The following is a 26,677-nucleotide window of genomic DNA, read 5'->3' on the forward strand; positions in this document are numbered from 1 at the left end:
CCAGTCTTGCTAATCTAAGCCCCTAAGATTTGTAATAGACTTCTATTTGGCTAAGTTTCTGTACCTAGACAATACCAAGCAATATATTTCCTTGTGCCTTTTATACAAAAATGAATGTATGTCTATTACATAGCTATAGTATTACAATGCCAAGATGAATTGTGCTCTGTTTGAATTAATATAGCACATTTGGGAAATGCTCACAAAACTGTAAGGTCGTGTAAGACATGCCTAATGTCAGAATGAATGTCTGGTGAGATCATATTAAAAAATACTGCACATTGAGAAAGAGAGGATTCATCATGGAGCGTTGTATGTAAACATCCCACATTATGACAACTGGCTTCAATTATGATACAGCGCCACATGCCAATGCTTGATCCAAATAATCTGAAAAAGAAAATGACTTCAAATATTAGCGTACAAACCAACTTAATAGCAACCCTGGGCATCCAATATACACATGGTGAAACATAATCAAGGTCATAATCAGAAACAAGAATTTGGCCCTGTCTATGAAATAATGGATCAATATTCTTGCTAATTCATTCATTTATTTATTTGTTGATTATCAATAGAAAAGACCACATGTCAGTTATATAATCAATAGTCTGAGAAGGTTGAAAATATTTACTACAAACAACTGTATGATATATTAAAATCATCAACATCAGCGGCACTAGATTTACCCAGTGCAATGATTTGGAAAATATGTGTTGATGGTTTTCCAATGTATACATTTTCTTTCCATAGTTGTAGTATGAAGTATCATGCAAACATCACACCCTCAGCTGTTTAGTACACTTGCTTCTATTTGTCTATAGTCCTCTTTTTATTAGACATCACAACAACTTGCATCCATGTCATGCTAATACAAAAAGCAGTGGTGGCATATAATTCCCTAGATTGCCACTGTATGAAGCATTACAATATCAATTCAACTCAATCCACCAGCACTGCACATTCACATTCTTGTGACATCTGCCAGAACTGGATCCATAGTCTACCAGATGGAGTGATTCATTATTGCAGAGCATGTGCTTCCACCTTCCCATAGTCCAGTGATGTGTGCTTCACACCGCTCCAGACAATAATTAGCATTATGTATGGTGATCTCAGCCTTATGCACAGCTGACCGGTCACCACAACCTAATCAATGATGCTTCAAGCATCAAGCACTTCTATGGCTGAGGCAGTAGTGAATATTCTGCCAAGGACAGACAGTTTTATATGCTATGCCACTTCTGGTCAGTGAGTTTATGTGGCCTATTATTTCTTCAAGATGTTTCCCAAGAAGTTTTTTGTGTGTGGATTGTGGGGTGTGCTGTGACAGGTTCCATTTAAAGGGACCGGTCACAAGAATTTTACCCACAAACCATTAATGCCTGCTGGATTACAAGTCCTCCCTATATCACCTAAGATTAGCTGCCAGTGAGACGCTGTACCTTAATTACAGCTATTTATCAGATATGCAAATTAGCCTTTTTGACACTTATCCCCTAGTTTGACTCTTCTCCTCTCCCAGGCTGCCAGTGAACCCCCTTATTTTAACTGACAGCTCGGTGTCTCTTCAAATTGTTGCCATGAACCCTTGTACTTAGGGATCGTTAGCTCCAGACATATAAAGCTCTATTTACTTATAAGAAATATTTTGTCAATTTTTTTTACATGGTGCCTCTGATGCCAGGTAATGTAGGATACAGTTGATTTATGGGGATGTAAGGTAAACAATTTTTAGCTAAAAGAAGGCTGTCAATTAGTTACTAGGGCTCTAAAGGAACCTGTCACTAGCTGCATTTGTGAAAATGTGCTGACGGGTTCCTTTTAAGGTATGCCTCCCTGCTGCAGCAAAAACACACCATAAAACGACATCAGAAATTCACCAAATTTGGCAGCAGAATGACTACTGGGTAAATTCAAAAGCCATTATACATCATGCACAGATAGTGTAAGGGTGGATACAAAACTTACATTGCATAATACAGTTCCAGTCATCTCAATGGTACAAATAGAAAATAAAATTTTATTTATCTGCAACATACTCATTTTCAGCTAAGGATTTTATCTGGATTTTCATGAAAGCCATTACTGACCATAAAAACCCTGATAAAAATTAGGTACTGTATTATAAACCTAAAATCTGCAGCAACTTGTATCATGAAAATGCCTATTGTATAAATGTACCCTCATTATGATATTATTATTTAATAAATGAAATCAGACTATATTTTGCTTTACCAAATTTAACGGCTTGGCCCTTTTTAGTCTTTGTATTTCTATTTTATACATTTTTTCCAGACAGAGCTGTCTGAGGGCTTGTTTTCTGCAAAATAAATTGTACTTACCAGTGACGGTATCTAATATTCCATGCTGTTTAATGGGAAGCAGGAAAAAATTCCAAATGTGAAATTGCGAAAAAAGGCTATTGGTAATTTTCTTGTGGGATCTGGTATTAAAATGATTTAATAGCTTTAAAAAAAAATTACTGTATATACTTTATTATAAGCCGACCCAAGTATAAGCCGAGGCCCTTAATTTTACCACAAAAACCTGGTAAAACCTATATTTATTTAACGCGAGTATAAGCCGAGTTTAGGGTTTCAGCACATTTTTTGTGCTGAAAAACTAGGCTTATACTCGAGTATATATATAAAATCTTTTGTACGAAAAATAATTACTTAAATTTGCCATGTTCTGACGCCAATAACCTTTCCATACTACAGTACTGCGTACAGACCTGTGTATGGTCTTATATTTTGCAGGATGAGATAATGTTTCCATTGGTGCCATTTTCTTACTGTATGACCTTTTGATCACATTTTATTCAAATTTTTTGATTTGGCAAATGGCAAAAAAGTTTCAGTTGGACATTTGTACACAATTTTCCATTAAAGGGTTCACTGATGGGAATAACCGTTTTTATATTTTGATAGATCTGGACATTTGGGACACAAGTATACATAACATGTTTATAATTTTGTTTCTTTCTTTATTTTTATCACTTATAGGGAAAGGGAAGTGATTTAAACTTTTAGGACTTTTGAACTTTATTTTATTTGTTTTACTTTTTTACTAGTCCAATATGCAATATGCAGCAAACACTCACCTGCATGGAGAGGGCTCTACCAGTGAGCTCTCTCCATACCACTTCCCAACATAAACTGTGCTGTCATAGTACGGTGTGCATCAGGAAGGGGTTATTTAGGGGTTGTGGCAAATTTCATTGCTACCTTAAGATAGGGCAAAACATTCTTTTCAGGTGTTCAACTGCAGTGATCGACAACAAACGCGAGAACAGAGCCCCATTTTCACAAATGAATAGCCAAAAACTGTCCCTGATTCCTTGTGGGACAAGTGTGCGGTACTAAAAAGATGCTTACAGTGGTCAAATGGGAATGCATGTTAGTTTTCTGTTATGTCTTCATGACCTTATGTCTTCTGTTATGTCTTTATGTTTTCAGTTTTATGTCTGCCATGAAATTGGCACATATGACAATCTGCGCAGAATTGTAAACCAAGCATGCTTACATGCTGGTGTGAGCAGATCCTGCCAGAGGGCACACACACCAATATGTCATGTACTGCGAAGTTGGAAAAACGAAATCCAAATCCAGTGAATGAAAAGAAATTTGCACCATTTACTTTTAGGCTCTGTTTTTACCACATTCACTGTGCACTCCAAATGAAACTTTCTCTTTATTCTTTCAGTTAGTACGATCACAGAGATTGCCATTCCTGACGCCAATAACTTTCATTTTACAGCGTATATATACCTGTCTACAGTGTCATTTTATACAGGAGACATTTCTTTATGTATTGTAAAATAGAGAAAAGGTTTTGGGAGAAAAGGGCATTTGGGCATTAAATAGCTAACAAATCCTCTATTCTCTTTTAGTGGAAGACACTTGCATCCCCCCTAACCTCCTAGCCGAACCTATATGGTTTGTTTAAAGGGGTTGGCCGGCTGTTAGAAAAAGTCACCCCAAGGGCTGGGAAGGGCTTTTAAAAAAAAGAAAAAAGCTTTACCTCTTCCGGAGCCCCCAGTGTCATGGTGGTCCTTCGGAGGTGTGCTCCTGTTTGTTAAAGAGAACCCGTCATGCAAAATAACCCCCCTAAACTAAATATATTTTCATAAACTGCCATTAGAGAGCATTGCCTCTATCCCTTCATTGTCCCTCTACATGCCTGTAAACCTAAGCAATGAGGTCCTAAAGCTGTATGCAAATGACCTGTGAAATGTCCAATGAAGCATTAGCATATTCAAGCTGTCCACTCTATTCATGAGTGGGAGGCACAGCCACACCCCCAGTGCTTGACTGACAGCCTGTATAATGATGTGAGGCTGTATAATGATGTGCTTCCTGGTGCTGGTGGCCACGCCCCCTGCAGCCTGTGTGTGCATGTGTATGTGTGTTTAGAAGAGATACAACAGCTCCAGGCAGCCATGTTATACCAGAACATGTCAGATTCATGTGTAGCTGATGTCTGTCTCTCACCTGTATATTAGGAGGATGCAGCATGTCAGCAGATGCAGCACACTAGCAATGCTTTACTATACATTACACACAGACATGAGCAGGGGGAGGAGAGGGGAGGGGTAACAGGGGTGACATCACTGCCTCTGACCATGTGACCAGCCTCATTTACATAATAAAGAATAGATGATTTTACAATGATTAATTTATGAAATAACTAGATAAAGGCTGGGATGGGATCCTTTTGAGCTGCTCCAACAGGTAGTAGTGACAGGATTAGTGACACAGACCTAATGACAGGTGTCCTTTAACGCAGGCTCAGCAGCTCCGCTCTGACATCTTCTTGGCACACCCACCCGTCTCTATATCCCATCTCTGTAGGCACTTGGACAAGAGACGGGTGGACATACTAGACCCCGGAAGTTCAGATAATCCCTTTAACAATTTTCTGAGATCTTGTGCCTTAGTATCATCCACTAAAAATACAAAGCGAGATCCCCAACACATGGTGAAACTTCTTAATTAGAATTTTCCAGTTTCAGTGGATTAAAGGCAGAATTTAGGGATATTCTTAGCATCTTCCATGAACTCACTTTTTTCTGCGAACTATACACCGTTTTGTGCTGGTTGAGGAGGGACATATAGAATTAGTCTCTTTTAAATCACTGCTGGCTTAGTTGCATCGCTGTAGTAAAGATGGCCCTTCTGCAGAGGTTACTAAACTGTTTTTAGATGGTCCCAATTGATGTCCCCTCTTCATGAGGTTAAAAAATTCATCTGGGGATCTAAAAGAAGTAGAGTCTTAGCCTCCACCCTATACTCTACTAACTTCAAGGAGAATTGGTAGTTCCTAATTTATCCAAGTATTCTACTCCTGCAGCTCACCTTGTGGAAAATCCCGGATATATCCCAAGGCTGCGCCTACAGGCATTCTGCTGTTAGTTGGATAAAGTTCTATATAGGATCAGAGACGTTTTTGATAGACTGGGTTTAAGGTCACATGGATTTTGTGTGACCTTACTTAAAATGCCTGAATATGAAACCTGTAAATTTAATCAAAGGTCACATTTTCTATGTGACCTCAAGAATCACTCACCTTATATTACAGTATACACCTCATTTGAAGGTCTGTGTTTACATGCATCGCATGTCTTCTGTTTATTTTCTGTAAAGGAGTGGCAGGATATGGCGAAAAATCCATCAATATGGCTTTGGTAGTTCCAGTCAGAATTGCTAATGCAATCCCTATGAGTAGAAGAGAATTGGGGAAAGAAGGAAGCGACAAGGTTAAAATATAACTTTTATTTTGTTTATCTTAAAGTCTGCTGTAACATGTATTAAAATAGATTGGGGATGAAGGGTGAACCATTGTGTTATGTTTCTGCGCTGAAAATGCAGTGATAGGGGACATAGTGTTTAGGTATTCTATTTATTTTATCACACATGTTGCTTGATGTGATGGAGCAGCTTAAAGATCAAAACCTGCCCCTATCTAAACACACTGGGGCAGATTTAAGCTGTCTGAAAGTCAGAATATTCTTAGTTGACAACCAATCACAGCTTTAAAATATTCATGAGCACTGGTAAAATGAAAGCTGAGCTGTAATTGGTTGCCATGGGCAACTAAGAATAGTCTGACTTTCAGACAGGTTGATAAATCTGCCCCACTTTGTTGTCTTGTATACGTCAGAGAGGGAAATAGGCAAAGACGTTTTCCAGGATGGGATAAGGAAAACATTGCCTTTTTTGGCTACCTTTAACCCCTTAAGGACGGAGGGTTTTCCGGCTCATTTCTCGCTCTCCAACTTCAAAAATCCATAACTTTTTCATTTTTCCGTGTACAGACCTGTGTGAGGGCTTATTTTGTGCGTAACAAATTTTACTTTCCCGTAATGTTATTTATTTTAACATGCCGTGTACTGCGAAGCTGAAAAAAAATTCCAAATGTGGAAAAATTGAAAAAAAACCGCACGTGCGTCACGTTCTTGTGGGCTCAGTTTTTACGACTTTCACTCTTCGCTCCAAATAATACGCCTACTTTATTCTTTGGTTCGGTGCGATCGCGGTGATACCAAATTTATATAGGTTTTATTGTGTTTTAATACATTTTAAAAAATTAAACGAATGTGTACAAAAAAGAAAAAAATTTTTTTGCCATCTTCTGACGCTAATAACTTTTTCATACTTTGGCGCACGGAGCTGGGGGAGGGGTCATTTTTTGCGAAATGAGGCGACGTTTTCATTGCTACCATTTTGAGGTCTGTGCGACATTTTGATCATTTTTTATTTCATTTTTTATGTTATGTAAAAAGGTGTAAAAGTCGCATTTCGGACATTTGGGCGCCATTTCCCGCCTCGGAGGTCACCGCCGGCCGTAACCGTTTTTATATTTTGATAGATCGGGCATTTTGGGACGCGGTGATACCTAATATGTTTGTGATTTTTACTGTTTATTATGTTTTATATCCGTTCTAGGGAAAGGGGGGTGATTTGAACTTTTAATATTTTATTAATTTTTTTTATTTTTTAAACTTTTTTTTTTATTTTTTTTTTCACTATCTTTTAGACCATCTAGGGTACATTAACCCTAGATAGTCAGATCGCTCCTACCATATACTGCAATACTTCTGTATTGCAATATATGGCATTTTTGCAGCACATTCATTACAATGAGCCACTGGCTCATTGTAACGAATCTGCAGCTGCCAGATAGCCTCGTGTCAAAAGAAGACACGAGGCTACCATAGCAACCGATCGCCGCCCCCCGATGACGTTCGGGGGCGTGGCGATCGAAAAAAAGATGGCGGCGCCCACGCGCCGCCGTCTTTTAAACGCCGCCCGCGACTTTGCGGGCGGCGTTTAGAGGGTTAATAGCCGCGATCGGTGCAAGCACCGACCGCGGTTATTAGCGGTGGGGGTTTTGTGCAATATGCAAAAACCCCCACCTCTGTATGAAGAGGACTCAGCCCGTGAGCCCTCTTCATACAGCCCTTATACCTCTGCGCCGTAGAGCTACGGCGCAGAGCGTTAAGGGGTTAAGGTAAGGTAACCTCTAGCGACTTGGCCATTTTGCACCTTCCTGACACGGCCCATTTTTTAAAAATCTGCCTTGTGTCACAAGGTTTTAACCCCTTCAGGACGCAGCCAGTTTGTAGCTTAAGGCTCAGCCCCATTTTTTGTATTTTGACTAGCGTCACTTTATATGGTTATAACTTTTGAACACTGTTACTTATCAAAGCGATTCTGAGTTTTTTCGTCACATGTTGTACTTCATTTTAGTGTTAAATTTTGGCTGATAACTTTTGCGTTGATCTATTTAAAAAAAAATGTAAAAACAGATGAATTTTTTAAAAAATGACTGTACTTTAGCATCAGGCTACAATAAACAGCTGTAGCAGTCTGCAGTTAAGATTTATTGTTAATCCTGGTTCCTATGACAACCCAAAAGTTTTGTCACAGAGACCAAAATATTTTTGGCTGGGGTTACAATAATGAAATATCCTACTTATATACAAATTCAACTTATAAATAAATCTAATGAACCTATTTTGTACGTAACCCAGGTACTGCCTGTAGTTTTACCCCCTAAATTAGTTGCTGAATAACATTTCCCATATGTCTGCTTCACATTTTCATAATTTTTTAAGTATTTGGAAAATTATTATTTTACAAATCAAACACCGGTTTTCCATATTTTCAAGGAGATTTCAGAATATACCTTTTCGAGGATCATTATTGTTTTTAATGAAATTTCAAATATATAATACAGGCAGTCCCCTACTTAAGAACACTCGACTTACATACGACCCCTAGTTACAAACGGACCACTAGATATTGGTAATTTATTGTACTTTAGTCCTAGGCTACAATGATCAGCTATAACAGTTATCAAAGGTGTCTGTAATGAAGCTTTACAGGCAGTCCCCGGGTTACGTACAAGATAGGGTCCGGAGGTTTGTTCTTAAGTTGAATTTGTATGTAAGTCGAAACTGTATATTTTATAATGGTAGACCCAGACATAAAAAAATTTGGCCCCAGTGACAACTGGCGTTTAAACATTTTTTGCTGTAATGGGACCAAGGATTATCAATAAAGCTTCATTACAGACACCTTACAGCTGATTATTGAAATCTGGGACTATAGTAAAGCATTCAGAGAGCTTCACCAGAGGTCAGAGGGGTGTGTCTGTAACTATGGGTTGTCTGTAAGCCGGGTGTCCTTAAATAGGGGACCGCCTGTATTGTTAATCCTGATTCTAATGACAAACCAACATTTTTAAAATCCAATTGTCACAGAGACCAAAAAAGTTCTGGCTGGGATTACAATGATAAAATATAAATGATAAATATACAATGATAAAATATACAGTTCAGACTTACATACAAATTCAGCTTAAGAACTAACCTACAGACCCTATCTTGTATGTAACCCGGGGACTGCATGTATTAGAAACCACCCAATATATCAACGCATTTTCAAAACTGCACCCCACAAACTATCAGTAATAGCTTTTAGGAAGATTGTTAACCCCTTGAGATCTTCATAGTAATTATTTAAAAATGGAAATGAAATTTAGAATGGTCTAATTTTGTCGGAAATACCTTAATTTGGCCCCGAAATTTCCAAAAGATAAAATTGCGTGGGTATTTTCCATTTTGGGGTTGGTATTTCCTATTGTCGAAAACATTCACTTAATTTTTTTGGCGCCTGGATGGGTAGAAAAGCATCAATTATGTAATTGATTTTAGACTTTTTTTTGGTGTTCACTGTATAGCCTAATAATCATCTTATTTTTATTCTATGGGTAAGTATGTTGACGTGGATACCATACTTAGATATTTTTTACTAAATTTCTCAAAATAAAACCTAATATGGGGAAAAATCATCATTATTTTTGCATTGCTGTCTTCCAAGTGGCATAAACTTTTAATTTTTTTGTTGGAGCTGGTTGGTGGCTTGTTTTTTGCGGGACATGTAGTACTTTGCACCAATCATTAGAGATTTTGGTAATTTTTTAAAATTTATTAATGTAGTTTTTATTGAATAACTGTTTCTTTCACTTTTTTATTTCTTCCACCATGGGACATGAACAAGCAATCATCTAATTTATTTGTCAACTTCTATTGTAATCCCTAACTTTGTCCCCACTTTCCGTTTGCTGGGTAAACCCAGAGATCTGATCCCTTGAAGAAGCAGGGTCCACTCTTGTTCACAAAGACATGGTTAGTCCAACTAAGGGGTTGACCTTTGGAAAAAGGGTGTGGTCTCTAGACAGTCTTACACTGCACCATGACTATCATCAGTTTAATGAATTGGGTGAATGCTATTGAAATCAATGAGATCTGCCGACCTGTGATTGGACAGGCTAGATAGATGACATGTAGCTCTTTGATTAGTTGTCTTTGTAGGTGTGTTTAAGCAGCTATTAGATAAATGGAGCAGGAAACTAGAACAAATAAAAGCAGAATATCTATAGGTGGGGATATTTTTAAAGTCTTGAATGAATTGTATAAAATGTATTTTATTGTGAAAATTGAACTCTTGTTTTTAATCATGATTATTGATGTGAGTAGAATGAATCAATGCTGCTGTGTGTACAGATCCCAACACGACTCTATAAGAAAGAAGAGTGTGGATCGATTATAGCTCTTGTGTTTGACTTGTTTCACAAGTCCAAGTGCAGTAAGGTGCTTACCCTGACTGTAACTGTGGTTTCTCATTGGAAGCAGAAGTTTGGCATTCATTTTTATTATAATGTGAGGAGTCCCTGTATCCCATTGGAACTACAGAACCATTCTATAATTCTGTTTTTAGTACATGGTAAAATCTGGCCAGCGCTAGGTCTGTAAACACTTGTCTGAGACAAGCTTTAGGCTACTTTTACACAAATGTGTGCTACACCCGTTTTGGGTTAATCAATTGGGTTGGTCAAGGTAAGGAAGTAAAATTCCTGAAAAACACAACATACCTAGAATACCTAGAATACATACCTACATACATACCTAGAATACCTAGAATAAATGCTGCAGAGAACCCGGTCACCAGCCACCCTTTTTTAGCCTCGCCCCCACAGATAATTAATAGCTTATCCCCAAACAGTTTTTTTTATAAAAATCCTGTCTTTTGTGGATCAAATTATAAGTTACGGTATATTAAAGTTTAACCGGTTCATCATGGAGCCCAGTCCCATGCCCCTTCTCTGTAAAACGCTGTTCTTCCTTCACTTCGGACCGCCAACACGTTTCCATCTGCGCATGCTTCACATCTCCCGACAGTGCATAAAAGCCTCATACAATATAGGGTATATGTGGATGTATTGGGCAGCCTCCTTGCAATAGTTTTAAGACTAGCTCTGTTGCCCGTCAGATGTTTCATAGTGGCTTAGCCAGCTTGATTTACTGGAGCTTACTTGCACAATTTTTTGTGACTTATTAGCTGCGGACCAATCAAGCACTTATAACTGGAAGCAAGTGAAACACAAAAACAAATAAGTCGCAAACCAGGTTTACTGGTCCTGCAAACTCATGGGTGTGCATGAAAAAGTTTAAGTTATTCATATTTTTTTGTTGTAAATCTAAACTATAAAAACTACTCGTCAACCATTTACAAAATTTATGTGTATATGTGTTTTCTAGGGGAACGCTGACCTACAGCCCATCAGTCATGATGGTCCAGGAGCATCCTTCAGACAGTCCAAACGTTTTTCGGACATAGCCATGAACAGCTGCAGATACAACGGGGGGATCCCAAGACCCCTCAGCAGCCTGAGCTCCTCTAGGAGGAACCTTCACGATACAGATCCAGAGACACAGCCCCTGCAAACATTACACAGTCCAGGAATTGAAGTGGTAGTTAGCAAAAACGATCCCATCAAAGCATCTCATCGCAGCCTACGGGGAGGGGACGACAGTAGCCAAGGAGGTCATAAAGGCCAAAAGAAGAACCAAAACGTAGGCTACAAACTGGGTCACCGAAGAGCCCTGTTTGAAAAGAGGAAAAGGCTCAGTGACTACGCTCTCATATTTGGGATGTTTGGTATAGTGGTCATGGTCACCGAAACGGAGCTATCCTGGGGGGTCTACACAAAGGTAATGTAGATTTTAATCACTTTATATGTACAGTTTTCCAGCATAAGTTGCTGTCTTCTTATCTTTAACTATGCAACTTACTCAGAGAACTTTTAAGAACCTCCACCAATGCTAATTCTTAAAGTCAGTTCAACAGTGTTTTTTGCCACATATTTTCTTTGTAGAAAATCTATTTTAATATCACTCTTCTCTTGAAATCAATGTGATGCACATTTGGAATATTATCTCTTGCCCCCACCAATCCTGAGTATTCAGTGGTGTCAATTTCAGCTCCAAATATGTTGAGTAGGCTCTCTACTTTACCTTACTCTAGGATGGCCCTATACTGTTGAAGGAGCAATGATTACTATAGGGTGAAAGGAATTGAAGTTGGCAGAGGTGGTAAGACAAAAACTGAGAGATAACCAAATTTCTGTTTACCAAGTGGGTATTAATGATTCCTTTCATAATGTTAAACATGTTACTATGAATATAGCAAGAAGATGCTGTCATGTTGTTACCTGCATGTCAGAAAGAGACAACACCATATTAATTTCACACCGCTATGTCAGTAAAGGGGCAGAACACTATACTACATAGACGCAGGCTGCTGATTGCTGAGTTGGGGTTCACTGTATGGTGTATTAAAATGTATGCTATAGGAACAGCCCAACGTGGAAGAAATCTGCACACAGAAATGAATTACAAGGAATACAAGGCATTATGGAGATTGTAGGAAACTGCTGTTAAAGGGGTTATCCGGGTTTAAAAAATTTCTTATGGCCGGGCAGGGGAGGGCTATTTAAACACAATAAACATGTACTTACCTCCTCCGGTGCTGCCGATGTCCCGCGGTATTCTCTGTGCGCCGGTTTCATTACAAGTGCGCACAGGGAGCTTCCGGCCGGCCGGAAGCTCCCATGCGCACCATCTCCCAGCGCTTACAACGCTGAGAGATAGGGAGGAGAGATGGGAGGAGCCGTCCACATCGCGGACCGGAAGTTCCCTGTGCGCGGCTTCCGTGCCCCTGTAAACAAACAGGGGCACGGATCGAAGGGACCGCGGCGCGGGACATCAGCAGCGCCGGAGGAGGTAAGTACATGTTTATTATGTTTAACTAGCCCTCCCCAGCCCGGCCATAAGAAATTTTTTAAACCCGGATAACCCCTTTAAGTATGAATCCTTGGGCCTCTGTTACTTTCTTACTTTCTTAAGGCAGTGTTGAAGAAGTGTCCAATTTTGTGTAAAAAATGAGAGGAGGGTTTGTGGTTTTTATATTGCATCTTTCACTGCAGATTCAATAACTGGATTTGAAAACCCAGAGCACTGTAGCCGCTTTAACATAATTTCTTTTAATGATTATCTCTTTTTTTAATGTTATGTTATTATTTTTAGTACTTTCCCAAGCCCATAGTGGGCAGCGCAACTGCCCTGTTATTCCCACTATTTTCAGCTCTCTTGCCTTTATTACCCACCTTTTCCCACTGTTTGGGGGTATTTATATCTGGGTCCCCATCAACTACAATGGGGTTCCTGTTTGGGTCAAAGTTTGGCCCGAAGTCCAGTTCCCAAACCAAATTTTGACAAATCTGTCAAACCCGAATTTCAACCAACCTGATAATTTCTACCTCTAATTCACAACACATTCACAAATTCTTCTGACTGACTCTTGACTCGAAGAGTAAGAGTACTCTGCAGTGGCCCACCTAGCTCAGGAGCCCACCAGGGGATTCACCATTGGGCCATTCGGTGCCTGTGCACTGTTCTATTGGAAAGGCATAGAACTGAATCACAGCACAGGACAGATGCACTACAGATGATTTCTAAACTGGTTCTCAGCATCAATGGAATGCAGGGAAAGATAAATATCTAGCAGGTAAAAACTCACTATTCCACTTCATCATGGCTTGTATGACAGTTTTCTGAAAAAGCTAGCACTTGTGATTATTTTGAAGGAAGGGGGGCGCGGCTGGCCTAGCGGAAGACGCGGCTGGCCGGGAGTGAGCCGGCGCGGGCGGTACTCTACCCACCGTTTGTGCACTCGCTGCTGCCGGCGACTTTTCACATGTGAAAATGCCGATAAGCTTGATTTATCGCGCTGCGATAAACAAGCCCCCATCTACCCATGACTGGATTACAATGCACCCAGTCTTGATAAACTCACCCCATAGTAGTGTTTTATGGCAATGCAGTTTTACAGGTTCAGGAAACTAGGATCAGAAGCAGAGGAACAACACTTGCATAAGGCAGGGCATCTTGTCTTGCTCATGGCAACCAGTCATAGCTCAGCTTTAATTTTATAAAGTGCTATGGGAAAATGAAAGCTGAGCTTTGATTGTTTGCCATGCATAACTTGAACCCCTGAGTGTTTGCTTGAGGAGAGTTTAAAGAGAACCTGGCATGCAAATTAACCCATCCAATACTTTATTAAAACTATGGTTAAAAAGCATTGCCCTTATCCCTAAAAGTTTCCTTTCCATGGATGCAATGTTAAAAAATCAGTTTGTAAAATTATATGCAACTAGTAATGGTTTCTGGTATATGCAGTGGTTACTGCACTGCCCTGCCTACTTGTTCCTGTATGGAACTAGTACTTAGGGACCATCTGCCAATATTCAACCAAAGACATATAAAGCTCCATTACTTTTACCTTTAGGGGCAGTAGGAGGTTCAGGCTGAGGGAGACTTGGTGATTTGAAGACAAATTAACCTGATGCTGCCCTCAGGAATTGTCTTCAGAGAGTCACATGTCTCTCTCATTCATGAGGGGGCTGGGTTAGTAGTGTCAGTGTGGAGGTGAGTTATACAAATTGCATAATGCAGCTTGAAGCAGCAGGGGGGCACACACCAAAACTGGGGGCAGCAGGGGGGGACCAAAAGTGGGGGCAGGAGGGGGGGCACCAGAATTGGGGACAGGAGGTGGGATGAAAACTAGGGGAGCTGCAGTAAAGCAGAAGTGTGGTAGCTCAGAAATCGGGACGAAAAGGTGGAGGAGGAGAAGCCTGAAGACTCCTCCATGTGATGCCAGGGCTGCTGCAGACACCACAGGGTGTGTGGTGGTATGTGACATGTATGGATGTGTATATAGTGAGTGTATGGTATGTGTGATGATGTGTTTGCCTGCATGTGTATCTGTATGTATCTGTCTATCAGTGTGTGTGTGTTTGCCTCCATGCTTGTATGTATGTATCTGCATGTAGCTATACTTGCTGCATGTGTGACTGCCTGTATATATGGCTTGCTGCATGTGTGACTCTCTGTTGGTTTGTATGTACATGAGAAGCAGAGAGGGTTCTGTGTCAGCAGTGATGTGTATTAGGAGGTTCTGCAGCAGCTGAACTGCGTATTATGAGGTTCCGCAGCAGCTGAGATGTGTATTATGAAGTTCCGCAGCAGCTCATGGGTGTATTATGAGGTTCCGCAGCAGCTCAGGGGTGTATTATGAGGTCCCGCAGCAGCTCAGGGGTGGCAGCAGCTCAGGGGTGTATTATGAGGTTCCGCAGCAGCTCAGGGGTGTATTATGAGGTTCTGCAGCAGCTGAGTTGTAGTTTCAGTTTTATTACTTGGCAGAGGGGAGAGGGGAGGGGCACAATTTTTTAGGCTCGTCCTGTTGGTTAAATGACCTCAAAACTGCCCTGACCATGATACGGCTGTTTGGTATGATAAACTAGGGAATATTTCGGGGAACAGGAGACTGTTTGAGATTCTGAATTTTAAATCATGTCACGTGAGTTCTCTACAAAGCGGCCCCCTGAGGCTCTGTTGGCCAGGGGCCTACTTAAATCTGGACCCGGCCAGTGGCGTAACTACCGCCGTAGCAGCCGTAGCGGTTGCTACGGGGCCCGTGAGGTTCAGGAGCCCGGGGATGCACAGTCCCACTCCCTGCAGACTAGTGCTTTGCCACGGCAGGGGGAGCTGCACTGCCGGGTGCCTGCCGTATCGCGCCCCCGGGCCCCTCCCACTGTATCCCGGCCACCGCCCACATCTTTCCTGGTCTGCCCAGCTCTTTCCTGGATCTCCTGCCTCTCATCTCCCAGGCACGCCCGCTCATCTTAATAACCCGCCCGCTCATCTCAATGACCCCCCCCGCTACCTCTTTGACCCGCCCGTTAATCTCCCTGCGGGGAAGCACTGCTTACACTCCGCCCCCCCCTCCCGCTCTCTATGTGTGTATATTCTGTATGTATATGCAGCATGTGTGTATATGGTGTTTTTATCCTGCATGTATGTGTACATATGGTCAGTGTATACTGTATGTGTGTATATATATATATATATATATATATGTGTGTATATTGTATATGTATATAATGTGTATAATGTATGTGGGTATATACTGAATGGGTTTGTATATACTCTGTGTATTAGTGTATAAATGTGTGTAATTGTATAAACATGTCTGTATAAGGGAACATTCACAAGAACGTATGGGGGACGTATATCTGGCTGCAAATTTGCTGCCGGATATACTTCCCCCATAAGCTTCTATACCGCCTGGGCTCGGTACGGTGAGCACAACGAGTACTCACTGTTTCGAGTAAAAGAGATAGAGCCTGCTCAATCTTTGGCTGTAAGAACGGCCATGCGGCTCTATTCTCTATGGAGAGGGGAGGGGTGAACCGCGACCACCTCTTCTCCTCTCCAGTGCGCCAGACGTGTGCCTGCCATATACACTCACCGGCCACTTTATTAGGTACACCATGCTAGTAACGGGTTGGACCCCCTTTTGCCTTCAGAACTGCCTCAATTCTTCGTGGCATAGATTCAACAAGGTGCTGGAAGCATTCCTCAGAGATTTTGGTCCATATTGACATGATGGCATCACACAGTTGCCGCAGATTTGTCGGCTGCACATCTATGATGCGAATGTCCCGTTCCACCACATCCCAAAGATGCTCTATTGGATTGAGATCTGGTGACTGTGGAGGCCATTTGAGTACAGTGAACTCATTGTCATGTTCAAGAAACCAGTCTGAGATGATTCCAGCTTTATGACATGGGGCATTATCCTGCTGAAAGTAGCCATCAGATGTTGGGTACATTGTGGTCATAAAGGGATGGACATGGTCAGCAACAATACTCAGGTAGGCTGTGGCGTTGCAACGATGCTCAATTGGAACCAAGGGGCCCAAAGAGTGCCAAGAAAATATTCCCCACACCATGACACCACCACCACCAGCCCTGAACCGTTGATACAAGGCAGGATGGATCCATGCTTTCATGTTGTTGACGCCAAATTCTGACCCTACCATCCGAATGTCGCAGCAGAAATCGAGACTCATCAGACCAGGCAACGTTTTTCCAATCTTCTACTGTCCAATTTCGATGAGCTTGTGCAAATTGTAGCCTCAGTTTGCTGTTCTTAGCTGAAAGGAGTGGCACCCGGTGTGGTCTTCTGCTGCTGTAGCCCATCTGCCTTAAAGTTCGACGTACTGTGCATTCAGAGATGCTCTTCTTCCTACCTTGGTTGTAACGGGTGGCGATTTGAGTCACTGTTGCCTTTCTATCAGCTCGAACCAGTCTGCCCATTCTCCTCTGACCTCTGGCATCAACAAGGCATTTCCGCCCACAGCATTTCCGCTCACTGGATGTTTTTTCTTTTTCTGACCATTCTCTGTAAACCCTAGAGATGGTTGTGCGTGAAAATCCCAGTAGATCAGCAGTTTCTGAAATACTCAGACCAGCCCTTCTGGCACCAACAACCATGCCACGTTCAAAGGCACTCAAATCACCTTTCTTCCCCATACTGATGCTCGGTTTGAACTGCAGGAGATTGTCTTGACCATGTCTACATGCCTAAATGCACTGAGTTGCCTCCATGTGATTGGATGATTAGAAATAAAGTGTTAACGAGCAGTTGGACAGGTGTACCTAATAAAGTGGCCGGTGAGTGTATATATATATATATATATGGAAGGGGGGCCCCATGCAGAAATCTGCTATGGGGCCCAGCCTATCCTAGTTACGCCCCTGGACCCGGCCCTTGGTAGGAGGGAGGGGGAAAACTAGGGGGCAGTATTATGGCAGTGATATTCTTGCACATAATGGCCAGTATTATAGTAATATTCTTATACATAGGCGGCAGTATTATAGCAGTTATATTCTTGTACATAGGGGGCAATTTTTATTAGTAAAAAAACAAACATAAATACAGAAATACTTTTTCCACTTTTTCCATCAAAATAAATCATAGATCATTCAGTATAAATCATACATGTTCATAAAATAAAATTTATATTAAATGTAACTTAAGAGTCCATTTTGGCTGAAAGGGAAACAAAGAAAAACAGAAAAAAACAAATGCATCCACATTGTATCAGACAGATTTCAGTCTAGATGGATGTTCATCCAGAGACTTATATTCTCCTGCTTTTTCCTGACCTCTAGTGACCGGATCCACCTGAGCTCGGACATTATGAGGCTTATGGCTTTATTATGATGGAATGGCTCGCTATGTATGGACACTCTGGTTCTCATGTGCCAGTGGTAATACTTGATGACCTGGATTACTATATACATGGTCTCCTGGTTGATGTTACTTACAGTAGGTGTCACACCATAGAGGATCTCTGGGTACCTGAGGGACAGCAGTGATGGGATTCTTAACTTGGTGGATATTTCACGCCAGATATTCCGTCCACCCCAGCACTGAGAGATAAAATGGTCCATAGTTTCCTCTGTCTAACACCTGAGGGGACACATACGATCTACCATACTGAGGAACTTAAGATTTCCCCTGACAAACAGTTTCCCCTGTAATGACAGCCAGGCGATGTCACGAAACTTATGGGGCAGCCTCTGACCATTCAGAAACCTCAGACTGTCCTTTAGGGTGGTGGTTGGACAGTCTGGAAGTGCCAGCTGCAGAGAGTAGAAGGTCCTACAGACTCTGGAATACAGATCTTTCCTGGTCTTACTTTCAATAAAAGACTTGTCTATCCCCCATTTCCTTAAACACCTCAGACCATACTCCAGATACTGGGGAGGAAGCCAGGAGTCCATCGGCCCCTCTTGAGACTGCCGCCTCGCATCCAGGATTCTGCAGAAGGCAATATCCAGTCCCTGACACTACTTACCCACAGGAGACCATCATTTGAGTCCAGGCAACCAAAATTAACTTTCAGAAACACGGAGTCAAAGAAGACCCTTGGATTTAACATATCCAGTCCACCCTCTCTCCTCTGCAGGTAGGTTATCCCTCTTTTAACTGGGTTCAACCTGTTCCCCCATAAAAGTTGGAAGAACAGGCTAAAGAGCCTAGCGGAGAAAGATTCTGGCAAAGGAAAGATGACAGAGACGTAGAGGAAGACAGGGACCAGGTAAGTCTTCATCAGAGTAACCCTTTCTCTATAGGTCAGCCTCCAGTTCTTCCATCGCTGAACCTTTACATTTCCGGTTTCCAACTTATCCTCCCAATTTAGTGCAGAATTATCTTCCCTCCCGAATTTAACCCCAAGAATTTTAATATGGGTGGAGGCCTTGGCAAACTGCGGTAGATCAAAGTCAGGAGCAGCATCCAATGTCCAGAAAGCTTGACTCTTCTCAAGGTTGACTAGAGACCCGGAGGCCTCTGAGTTACTTCTGATGGCTGCAGACAACATCTCCACCTCACGAGGTTCAGATATCACCACAGTCACATCATCCGCGAAGGCAACAACATCCAGGGGCAAGCAATGGGGGACCGGCACCCCCTGAAAATCACACCGCTGCAGTGATCTCAGGAACGGATCGATGGCAAACACATACAGCAGTGGACTCAGAGGACAACCTTGTCGCACCCCTGCCTCTACCCTGAAAGTGCCCCCCTGCCAACCATTGATAAGAGGAAAGCTCTTCGCCTCTCTATACAGAGTTCTTAGCCAATCCACAAATTCTCCCGGAATACCGTACTTTGATAAAGTGGCCCACAGATAATCATGGTCAACCCTGTCAAAGGCTTTAGCCTGGTCCAGACCTACAACATATCTCCCACACCTCAGAGCTTTACATCTCTCAAACATCTCCCTTATCGAGATGACTGCTCCAGATATGTTCCGCCCGTTTACTGTGCCGTACTGAGAGCCTGCCAACAGTGCCGGGGACAAACAGACTAATCTAGAAAACAGAATTTTTGCCAAAATCTTCCTGTCGACATTCAAGAGGGCCTCCAGTTCTTAATGTCAGTAGGCGCTTTTACTTTGGACAGCAGAATTAGCGATGAGACCCTCATGGATGGAGGCATCAGGTGATTTTCTAGACAATTTCTGTAAACATCCACAAGGATTGGAGCCAAGAGGTCTCTGAACTTCTTATAAAATTCAGCTGTTATACCATCTGGACCTGGTGCCTTCTTCAGATTTAACTTATCAATTGCCTCTTTTATCTCCTCCACCGTTATTTCTGCTGTCAAAGGAGAAAAGTCCAATTCCCTAGTATCAGGGCCCGGAGTTGCCTCCAAGAATTGGGTCACTTTTTCATTATCCAAAACCTTCTTCTGAAACAAGTCAGTATAGTACGATCTCACCACCCCCAGGATTCCCTCCCGAGGCTCTTGTAAAACAACCTGTGATCAGTTTCTTCTCTACACGCTTCCGGCAATTCTCAAATGGATCAGGTGCCCCTCGGGTGCCATAGTCCCTCTCCACTACCAGGGAGGTGTATCTACTGTACTGATACTGTCTTATCTCAAATTTCAGCTGGTCAATCCTTTGTTGGTCATCCCCACCCGCCGAATAGAGTGACTCCAATTCTTTACGCAGTCTCAGATACTGGCTGTACTTACTTCTCCCCTTCTTAATTGACAGTCTCTCCAAGAGGGATCGGATCTCCTCCTTGACGTCCTCCCACCAGTCGGCCTTGTTGTTATAAAAATCTACTCTGTCCAGTTGATGCAGCAAAAAAGATTAAATGTATTCCTGGACAGAAATATCATCTAACAGACTAGAATTTAGTCTCCATAGTCCTCTACCAACATCAGGATACTTAGAAGCACCCAAACAAAAATATAAGGCCAAGTGATCCGAATATGGGACATTCCTTTCCATTCTCTCACTGATGGCTTCAGTATGACTCACCAGAGCAAGATCAATCCTACTGCTGCATCCTGCACAGGTGTAGGTGAACTTTGGACTCCTACCACCCTGTACAAAAACATCAGACAGGCCAGCCTGCTGAATAATACTGTTTAGGCCCTGGTAAGGGGCCTACGGTTCCTGTCCCTGGTAGTAGTGGTGGCATTAAAGTCCCCAGCCATGATGACAGGAATTGATGTGAAAAGATAAGGATTCATGTCATTAAAAAGCTGAGTCCTTTCGGTCACTGTCTGTGGGCCATAGATGTTAATGAGCCGGAGTCTTCTGCCTCTGATGGTGATTTCTAGCAGCAGGCACCGTCCCATCGATACCTCTGTGAGTCTGTGGACAGTGACATCGTGGGTGTTAAATAAGATGGAGACTCCAGCATAAGGCTCCACAGCCAGCGACCAAAAGGAAGGACCAGACTGCCAATCTCTCTCCGCCTCCCGTATGAGACCCAAGGTGTTTAAACGGGTCTCCTGTAAGAAATAAACATCAGCATTGAGATATTTTAGATGATCATACACAGCATGTCTGGTCCTTCTAGCTCTTATGCTGTTCACATTACTGGTGACCACAGTAAGAAGAAACCCTGCCATTAGAAAAAGAAGAAGAAAGATCATCCCCATCATCATAGATCAGAGTTGTCTTCCTGACTACAAGTTTCCATATCCCAAACTGACTCGGTATGAAGAGGTTTCCTTTTTGCGGGAGGATCCGCCCCTTGGTCGTCATCATATTCCTCCATCATACGTTTCAGCTCTCGATCTATCTCCTCCTCTCCATCTGACTCGGACAGTACACTGTACCTATTACTGGTCACAGTAACATCAGCCTGATTCTCGACTCTCATTTTAGAGGGTTTTTGGACGGTGGTCCACGCACTCTCGGGTTTTCTGGTGCTCTTATCCTTCTTCCTCTTTTTAACACTATTATTTTCCCTTGTGGTCGGTGTCAGTTCAGGGGAAGGGACAGGCGCTGGCTGCTCTACAGACTGCTCCACTACCTCCATGTCCCCCTCTGTGTTACCTGTCCCTGGATGGTCCTGGGCAGCACCACTAATATCTGGGGTCTCTGGCACTGTGCACACTGACCCTGACAATAGGGCCTCCTCTTCCTGCTCCTCATCTGGTACATCTGCCCCTTCCATCAGGTCTTCATCGGGGAGGTCCCTACAGATATTATGCCAGGCTTCAGGACAGTCCCTGTGCGGGTGACCGATCTGACCACAAAGGTTGCATCTTATGGTCTGGCAGTTGGCGCTCACATGACCGAGGTCTCCACACAGGGTGCACTTCATTGTGGTGCAGTTACTCGCCACATGACCAGATCTCCCACACCTAAAACATAACCTGGGCTGACCGACATAAAAACACACACCCTTCTCTCTGCCGATAAAGAAGGAGTTGGGGAGGTGATGGGTGATGTTCTGGTGTTGATGTAATTTAACCAGGACCCTCCACCCCCCGGTCCAGATCCCATCCTCATCCCTGGTTTTGGTCATGTCTGACATGAGGGTGCAATGTCTCTTGAGCCATATGATGATATCCTGAGGGGGGACAGACTCGTTCCAGAACATGATGGTGACAATGGCAGTATCTGGTTTGGAGATGGGAATAAAGCTAAACTTGTTCCACCCCTCAGTATCTCTGTACTGGGGTTGTTGAGCCCAGAACCGGTCCAGATTAGACATCAGCTTGAAGCTGATATCATACCCCTGTCTATCTGGAAGATTTATTACGGCCAGGATATCGGCTGGCTGGAAACCCATCTGGGTGCACAACATGTCCCTGACCACATGCCTCCTGTCAGGTAGATCTTCCTTAGCCCCTCTATGCCTGAACCGGACAACATTCCTCCTCTTGAAGGCCTGGCCGGTGTAATGGGTGCTGGAGGAGAAAAATGGGGAACCCCGACTCCACGCATTCCCTGATGTCTGACCCCTGTCCTGCTGTTGGGGATGTGTGGGCTGCAGACCATCTGCACTAGGGCCCTGCTGACCACCCGGATCATGGGGCTGCTGACAACCCGGACCATGGGGCTGCTCACCCCCCGGACCATGGGGCTGTTGACCACCCGGACCATGGGGCTGCAGACCACCCGGGCCATGGGGCTCTGCTGCCTGTGGTGTGAGTAGAGGGGGGAACTCCTCAGCTGTTGATTGTCCTGCATTCTCCACAACATCGGGGCTCTCTGCGTCACCAGCTGCCATAGATTGTATCTGGCATGACTCCTCAGCTGGGACATTATCACACACTGAAACATCAGAAATAGCAACAACAGAGACATCAGCAATATCAGGCATATCAGCAACATTATCATCATTACCGCAGGACTGCTGATCACAGCCCTGAATGTCCTGCTCAGATGTATCCTGAACCTCACAGTCCTGCTCAGATATACCTTGGGGTGCAGCTACAGTGTTACCTTCAGGTATGAGTCCAGAGTCCTCCTGCAGAGCGCTGTCTCCTGGGACTTGTGGTGCCTCCTCCACTTCACTGCTGATATCAGGTCTACTGACTGCTGGGACTTGTAGTACCTCATTAGGGACTACTGGGCCTTGTAGTACCTTACAGGGAGCTGCTGCAGGACTTTGCTGTTGTTGCCGCTTTTTGTAAACTTCTCCCTTCTCAAAAGGCATTGTAGCTGATTGCAGAATGGGTCTCACATGGAGCTGTGGGGTCTCAGACCTGGATGTTGAGGCCTGGTCTCCCTCAAACCTCTGCTGGTTCCTGAATGTCTCTCCAACTGGTCCCATTTTCTCAATAGTGGCCTCCATCTCCCGCACAGTATCAGAAAGCTGTTTTGCAAGTGGGTCCAGCTTGTTGTTAAGCAGGGCCTGTTTCCCTGGGTTCGCTGCCTTTAGCATATACGTGCAGTCAATCTGCTTTTGCAGGTACAGCTTTTGTTTTTTCAATGTCTCCATCTTTCTCACCAGTCCTGGTATCTGCCCGGCCAGCTGGAGCTCAGGTGATGGCTCTGGGGGCAGCAGTTTGCTGCTGGGGTGTTGTTCCGGCCTGCTTGCAGTACTGGATCCTTTTGATACGCCATGACTGCTTTTGCCTGGTACTGGACCTTGCGATTTTCGTACAAAGTCCTGTGATTTCTGGCATTTTGCAGTCACTGTCGCTGCTCGGGGGTCACTATCTCCTGAATGGAGACCCGGATGTCTTGCAGAGACGACACTGGTGGCATTTCTGGATCTGACTTCTTGGCCGCTTTTGCTCTCCACAGCCTGCAGGCCCCCAGACCTGGTGCGCTCAGACTGTAGCACCACACTCTGCTGCAGGTTCTCCTGGATTGTCTGTCTCTCCAAGGAAGTCCTCTTCTGCCTGCCCGGGGTGGAGGTGGATTGTCCACCTGAGGCCTGGGATGGAGGCTACTGCACACTCTGCATAGTACTTGCCTTTAGACTTTCAGGCACTTTTGCTCTGCTCACAGATGATCCAACATTTTCACTGGTAGGTTGTTTTCTTCTTGCTTGTTACTTCTTCATTGTCCACACAAACTTTCCTACTTGCACTGGAACTTGCACTGCTGACATTTGCTCCTTTAACAGAAACTTTGGGATTAACATCCCTTGCTTGAGCTGGCTGGGTGTTATCTGCCAGCTTAGGCATTGGAGCCTGGACCTTGCTTGGGGAGCTTCCCCACCCAGGCTGGCCCTGCCCTGGGCTGTCTCCAGATATCAGAAGGGGTTAGGAGCTCAACTATCACACAACCTCACCTCTAGGAGGCAGGATTATAGTAGTTATATTTTTGTACATAGGGGGCAGTGTTATAGTAGTTCTATTCTTGTACATAGGGGGCAGTGTTATAGTAGTTATATTCTTGTACATAGGGGGCAGTATTATAGTAGTTATATTCTTGTACATAGGGGCAGTATTATAGTAGTTATATTCTTGTACATAGGGGCAGTATTATAGTAGTTATATTCATGTACATAGGGGGCAGTATTATAGTAGTTATATTCTTGTACATAGGGGGCAATATTATAGTAGTTATATTCTTGTACATAGGGGGCAGTATTATAGTAGTTATAGTCTTGTACATAGGCGACAGTATTATAGTACTTATAGTCTTGTACATAGGGGGCAGTATTATAGTAGTTATAGTCTTGTACATAGGGGGCAGTATTATAGTAGTTATAGTCTTGTACATAGGGGGCAGTATTATAGTAGTTATAGTCTTGTACATAGGGGTCAGTATTATAGTAGTTATAGTCTTGTACATAGGGGGCAGCATTATAGTAGTTATATTCTTGTACATAGGGGTCAGTATTATAGTAGTTATAGTCTTGTACATAGGGGGCAGTATTATAGTAGTTATAGTCTTGTACATAGGGGGCAGTATTATAGTAGTTATAGTCTTGTACATAGGGGTCAGTATTATAGTAGTTATATTCTTGTACATAGGGGGCAGTATTATAGTAGTTATAGTCTTGTACATAGGCGACAGTATTATAGTACTTATAGTCTTGTACATAGGGGTCAGTATTATAGTAGTTATAGTCTTGTACATAGGGGTCAGTATTATAGTAGTTATAGTCTTGTACATAGGGGTCAGTATTATAGTAGTTATAGTCTTGTACATAGGGGGCAGTATTATAGTAGTTATAGTCTTGTACATAGGGGGCAGTATTATAGTAGTTATAGTCTTGTACATAGGGGGCAGTATTATAGTAGTTATAGTCTTGTACATAGTATTATAGTAGTTATAGTCTTGTACATAGGAGGCAGTATTATAGTAGTTATATCCTTGTACATAGTGGGCACTTTTATAGTAGTTATATCCTTGTACATAGGAGGCAGTATTATAGTAGTTATAGTCTTGTACATAGTGGGCAGTATTATAGTAGTTATATTCTTGTACATGGTTTGGGGTCACCACAACATGAGGAACTGGATTACGGGGTCACAGCATTAGAAAGGTTGAGAACCATTGCTCTACATCAATGTGCCCCTAAAGAATATAAATGGCTCAGAGACAACAGTACCTTAGGATTCACAGTCCAAAACAGGAATAGAGACAGTTTCTGTGGTGTCACTTTTCTTCCATCAGAGGACACTGGTAGTTCATAACTCGGATGCTCCTGATCCCCACGGCAAAGTCAGAAACATGCACCACCAGCACTTGGGTTCCGAATCACTTACACAAAGTCTTTTGCTCCTCTGTACAAGAATAAAGAAAAAATATCTTCACCAAAAATATAAAAAGGTTTATTCAACTCACAAGAATACAGGTAAAAAACATCTTGAATAAAAATCTCAGACCCATAGCAGGCTCCCACCCAACTCCAAATTTGGCCCGGAAGAAGCTCTGGAAGAAGCTGTCAGGGCGAGTCGGGAGCATGCGACACCACAGAAGTTGTCTCTACTCCTGTTTTGGACTGTAAATACTAAGGTACTGTTGTCTCTAAGGTACTGTGTGGTTTGTGGAGGAGGTTCCCTGGTGACAGGTTCTTTTAAAGTTCACTTTACAATGCTTGTTATCAACCATATGCTTAGGTGCAATTCTATAGCAGCATCCAATACTGTTCTGCAACCATTTGCATTCAGTTACCCATGCATACTAGATAAATATTGGCCAAACTTTCCATTTTCATTGGGTTTAGCTGACTAACTAAAGTTCAAAGAGGTGTCTCAGATCTTTCTAGAAGCCAGATATTGGTTGAAAGGTGTCAGACAAGTGTCAGACACTTTGAGCTCACTGCACCGTGACCTTGTGTAAAAGACCTCTATGGGGTGATCTGATCGTAATTTATTTGACCACATCATGGAAATATGGTAGTGTGTATGGAGCCTTAGAAATAATAACATATCCCCAGGACATATCATAAATACATGATATACATGATACTTATATACAGATGGAGTGTGAGGTGCTTCATTTTAAAATAGAAAAGTCATTATAATCTTAGGTAACAGAACCTACCACACAGATAGTAATGAAAAATAAATAAATGATTTAGTCTTTGATTTTTTTGTAAATATTTTTTTATACCGCACTCTAACTTTATTCAGTTATTGTTTTTTATATCCAAATAAACAGTTGTGATAGTAATTTCACAGAAATGTAGGGA

The 26,677-nt window shown here is 42.7% G+C and overlaps 1 protein-coding gene and 1 long non-coding RNA gene across 3 annotated transcripts in view; one reads left to right on the forward strand and one right to left on the reverse strand.

Annotated features, from left to right (window-relative positions):
* Positions 1–26,677, forward strand: part of KCNN1 (potassium calcium-activated channel subfamily N member 1) — a 119,924-nt gene that overhangs the window by 10,799 nt on the left and 82,448 nt on the right. For both annotated transcript variants that reach the window (XM_072110225.1, XM_072110216.1), the window contains exon 2: positions 11,111–11,563. In XM_072110225.1, coding sequence (XP_071966326.1) covers positions 11,192–11,563 — 372 coding nt within the window. In that variant the 5' untranslated portion in view covers positions 11,111–11,191. The remainder of the gene's footprint in view (positions 1–11,110; positions 11,564–26,677) is intronic.
* LOC140063939 (uncharacterized) lies at positions 322–25,760 on the reverse strand. The gene is made up of 3 exons (XR_011847666.1): positions 25,592–25,760; positions 5,572–5,720; positions 322–390 (listed from the first exon to the last, which is right to left on the reverse strand). It is a non-coding gene; the product is annotated as an uncharacterized lncRNA (long non-coding RNA).

This window comes from Engystomops pustulosus, chromosome 1, assembly GCF_040894005.1.
Source record: "Engystomops pustulosus chromosome 1, aEngPut4.maternal, whole genome shotgun sequence".
NCBI classification, from domain to species: domain Eukaryota; kingdom Metazoa; phylum Chordata; class Amphibia; order Anura; family Leptodactylidae; genus Engystomops; species Engystomops pustulosus.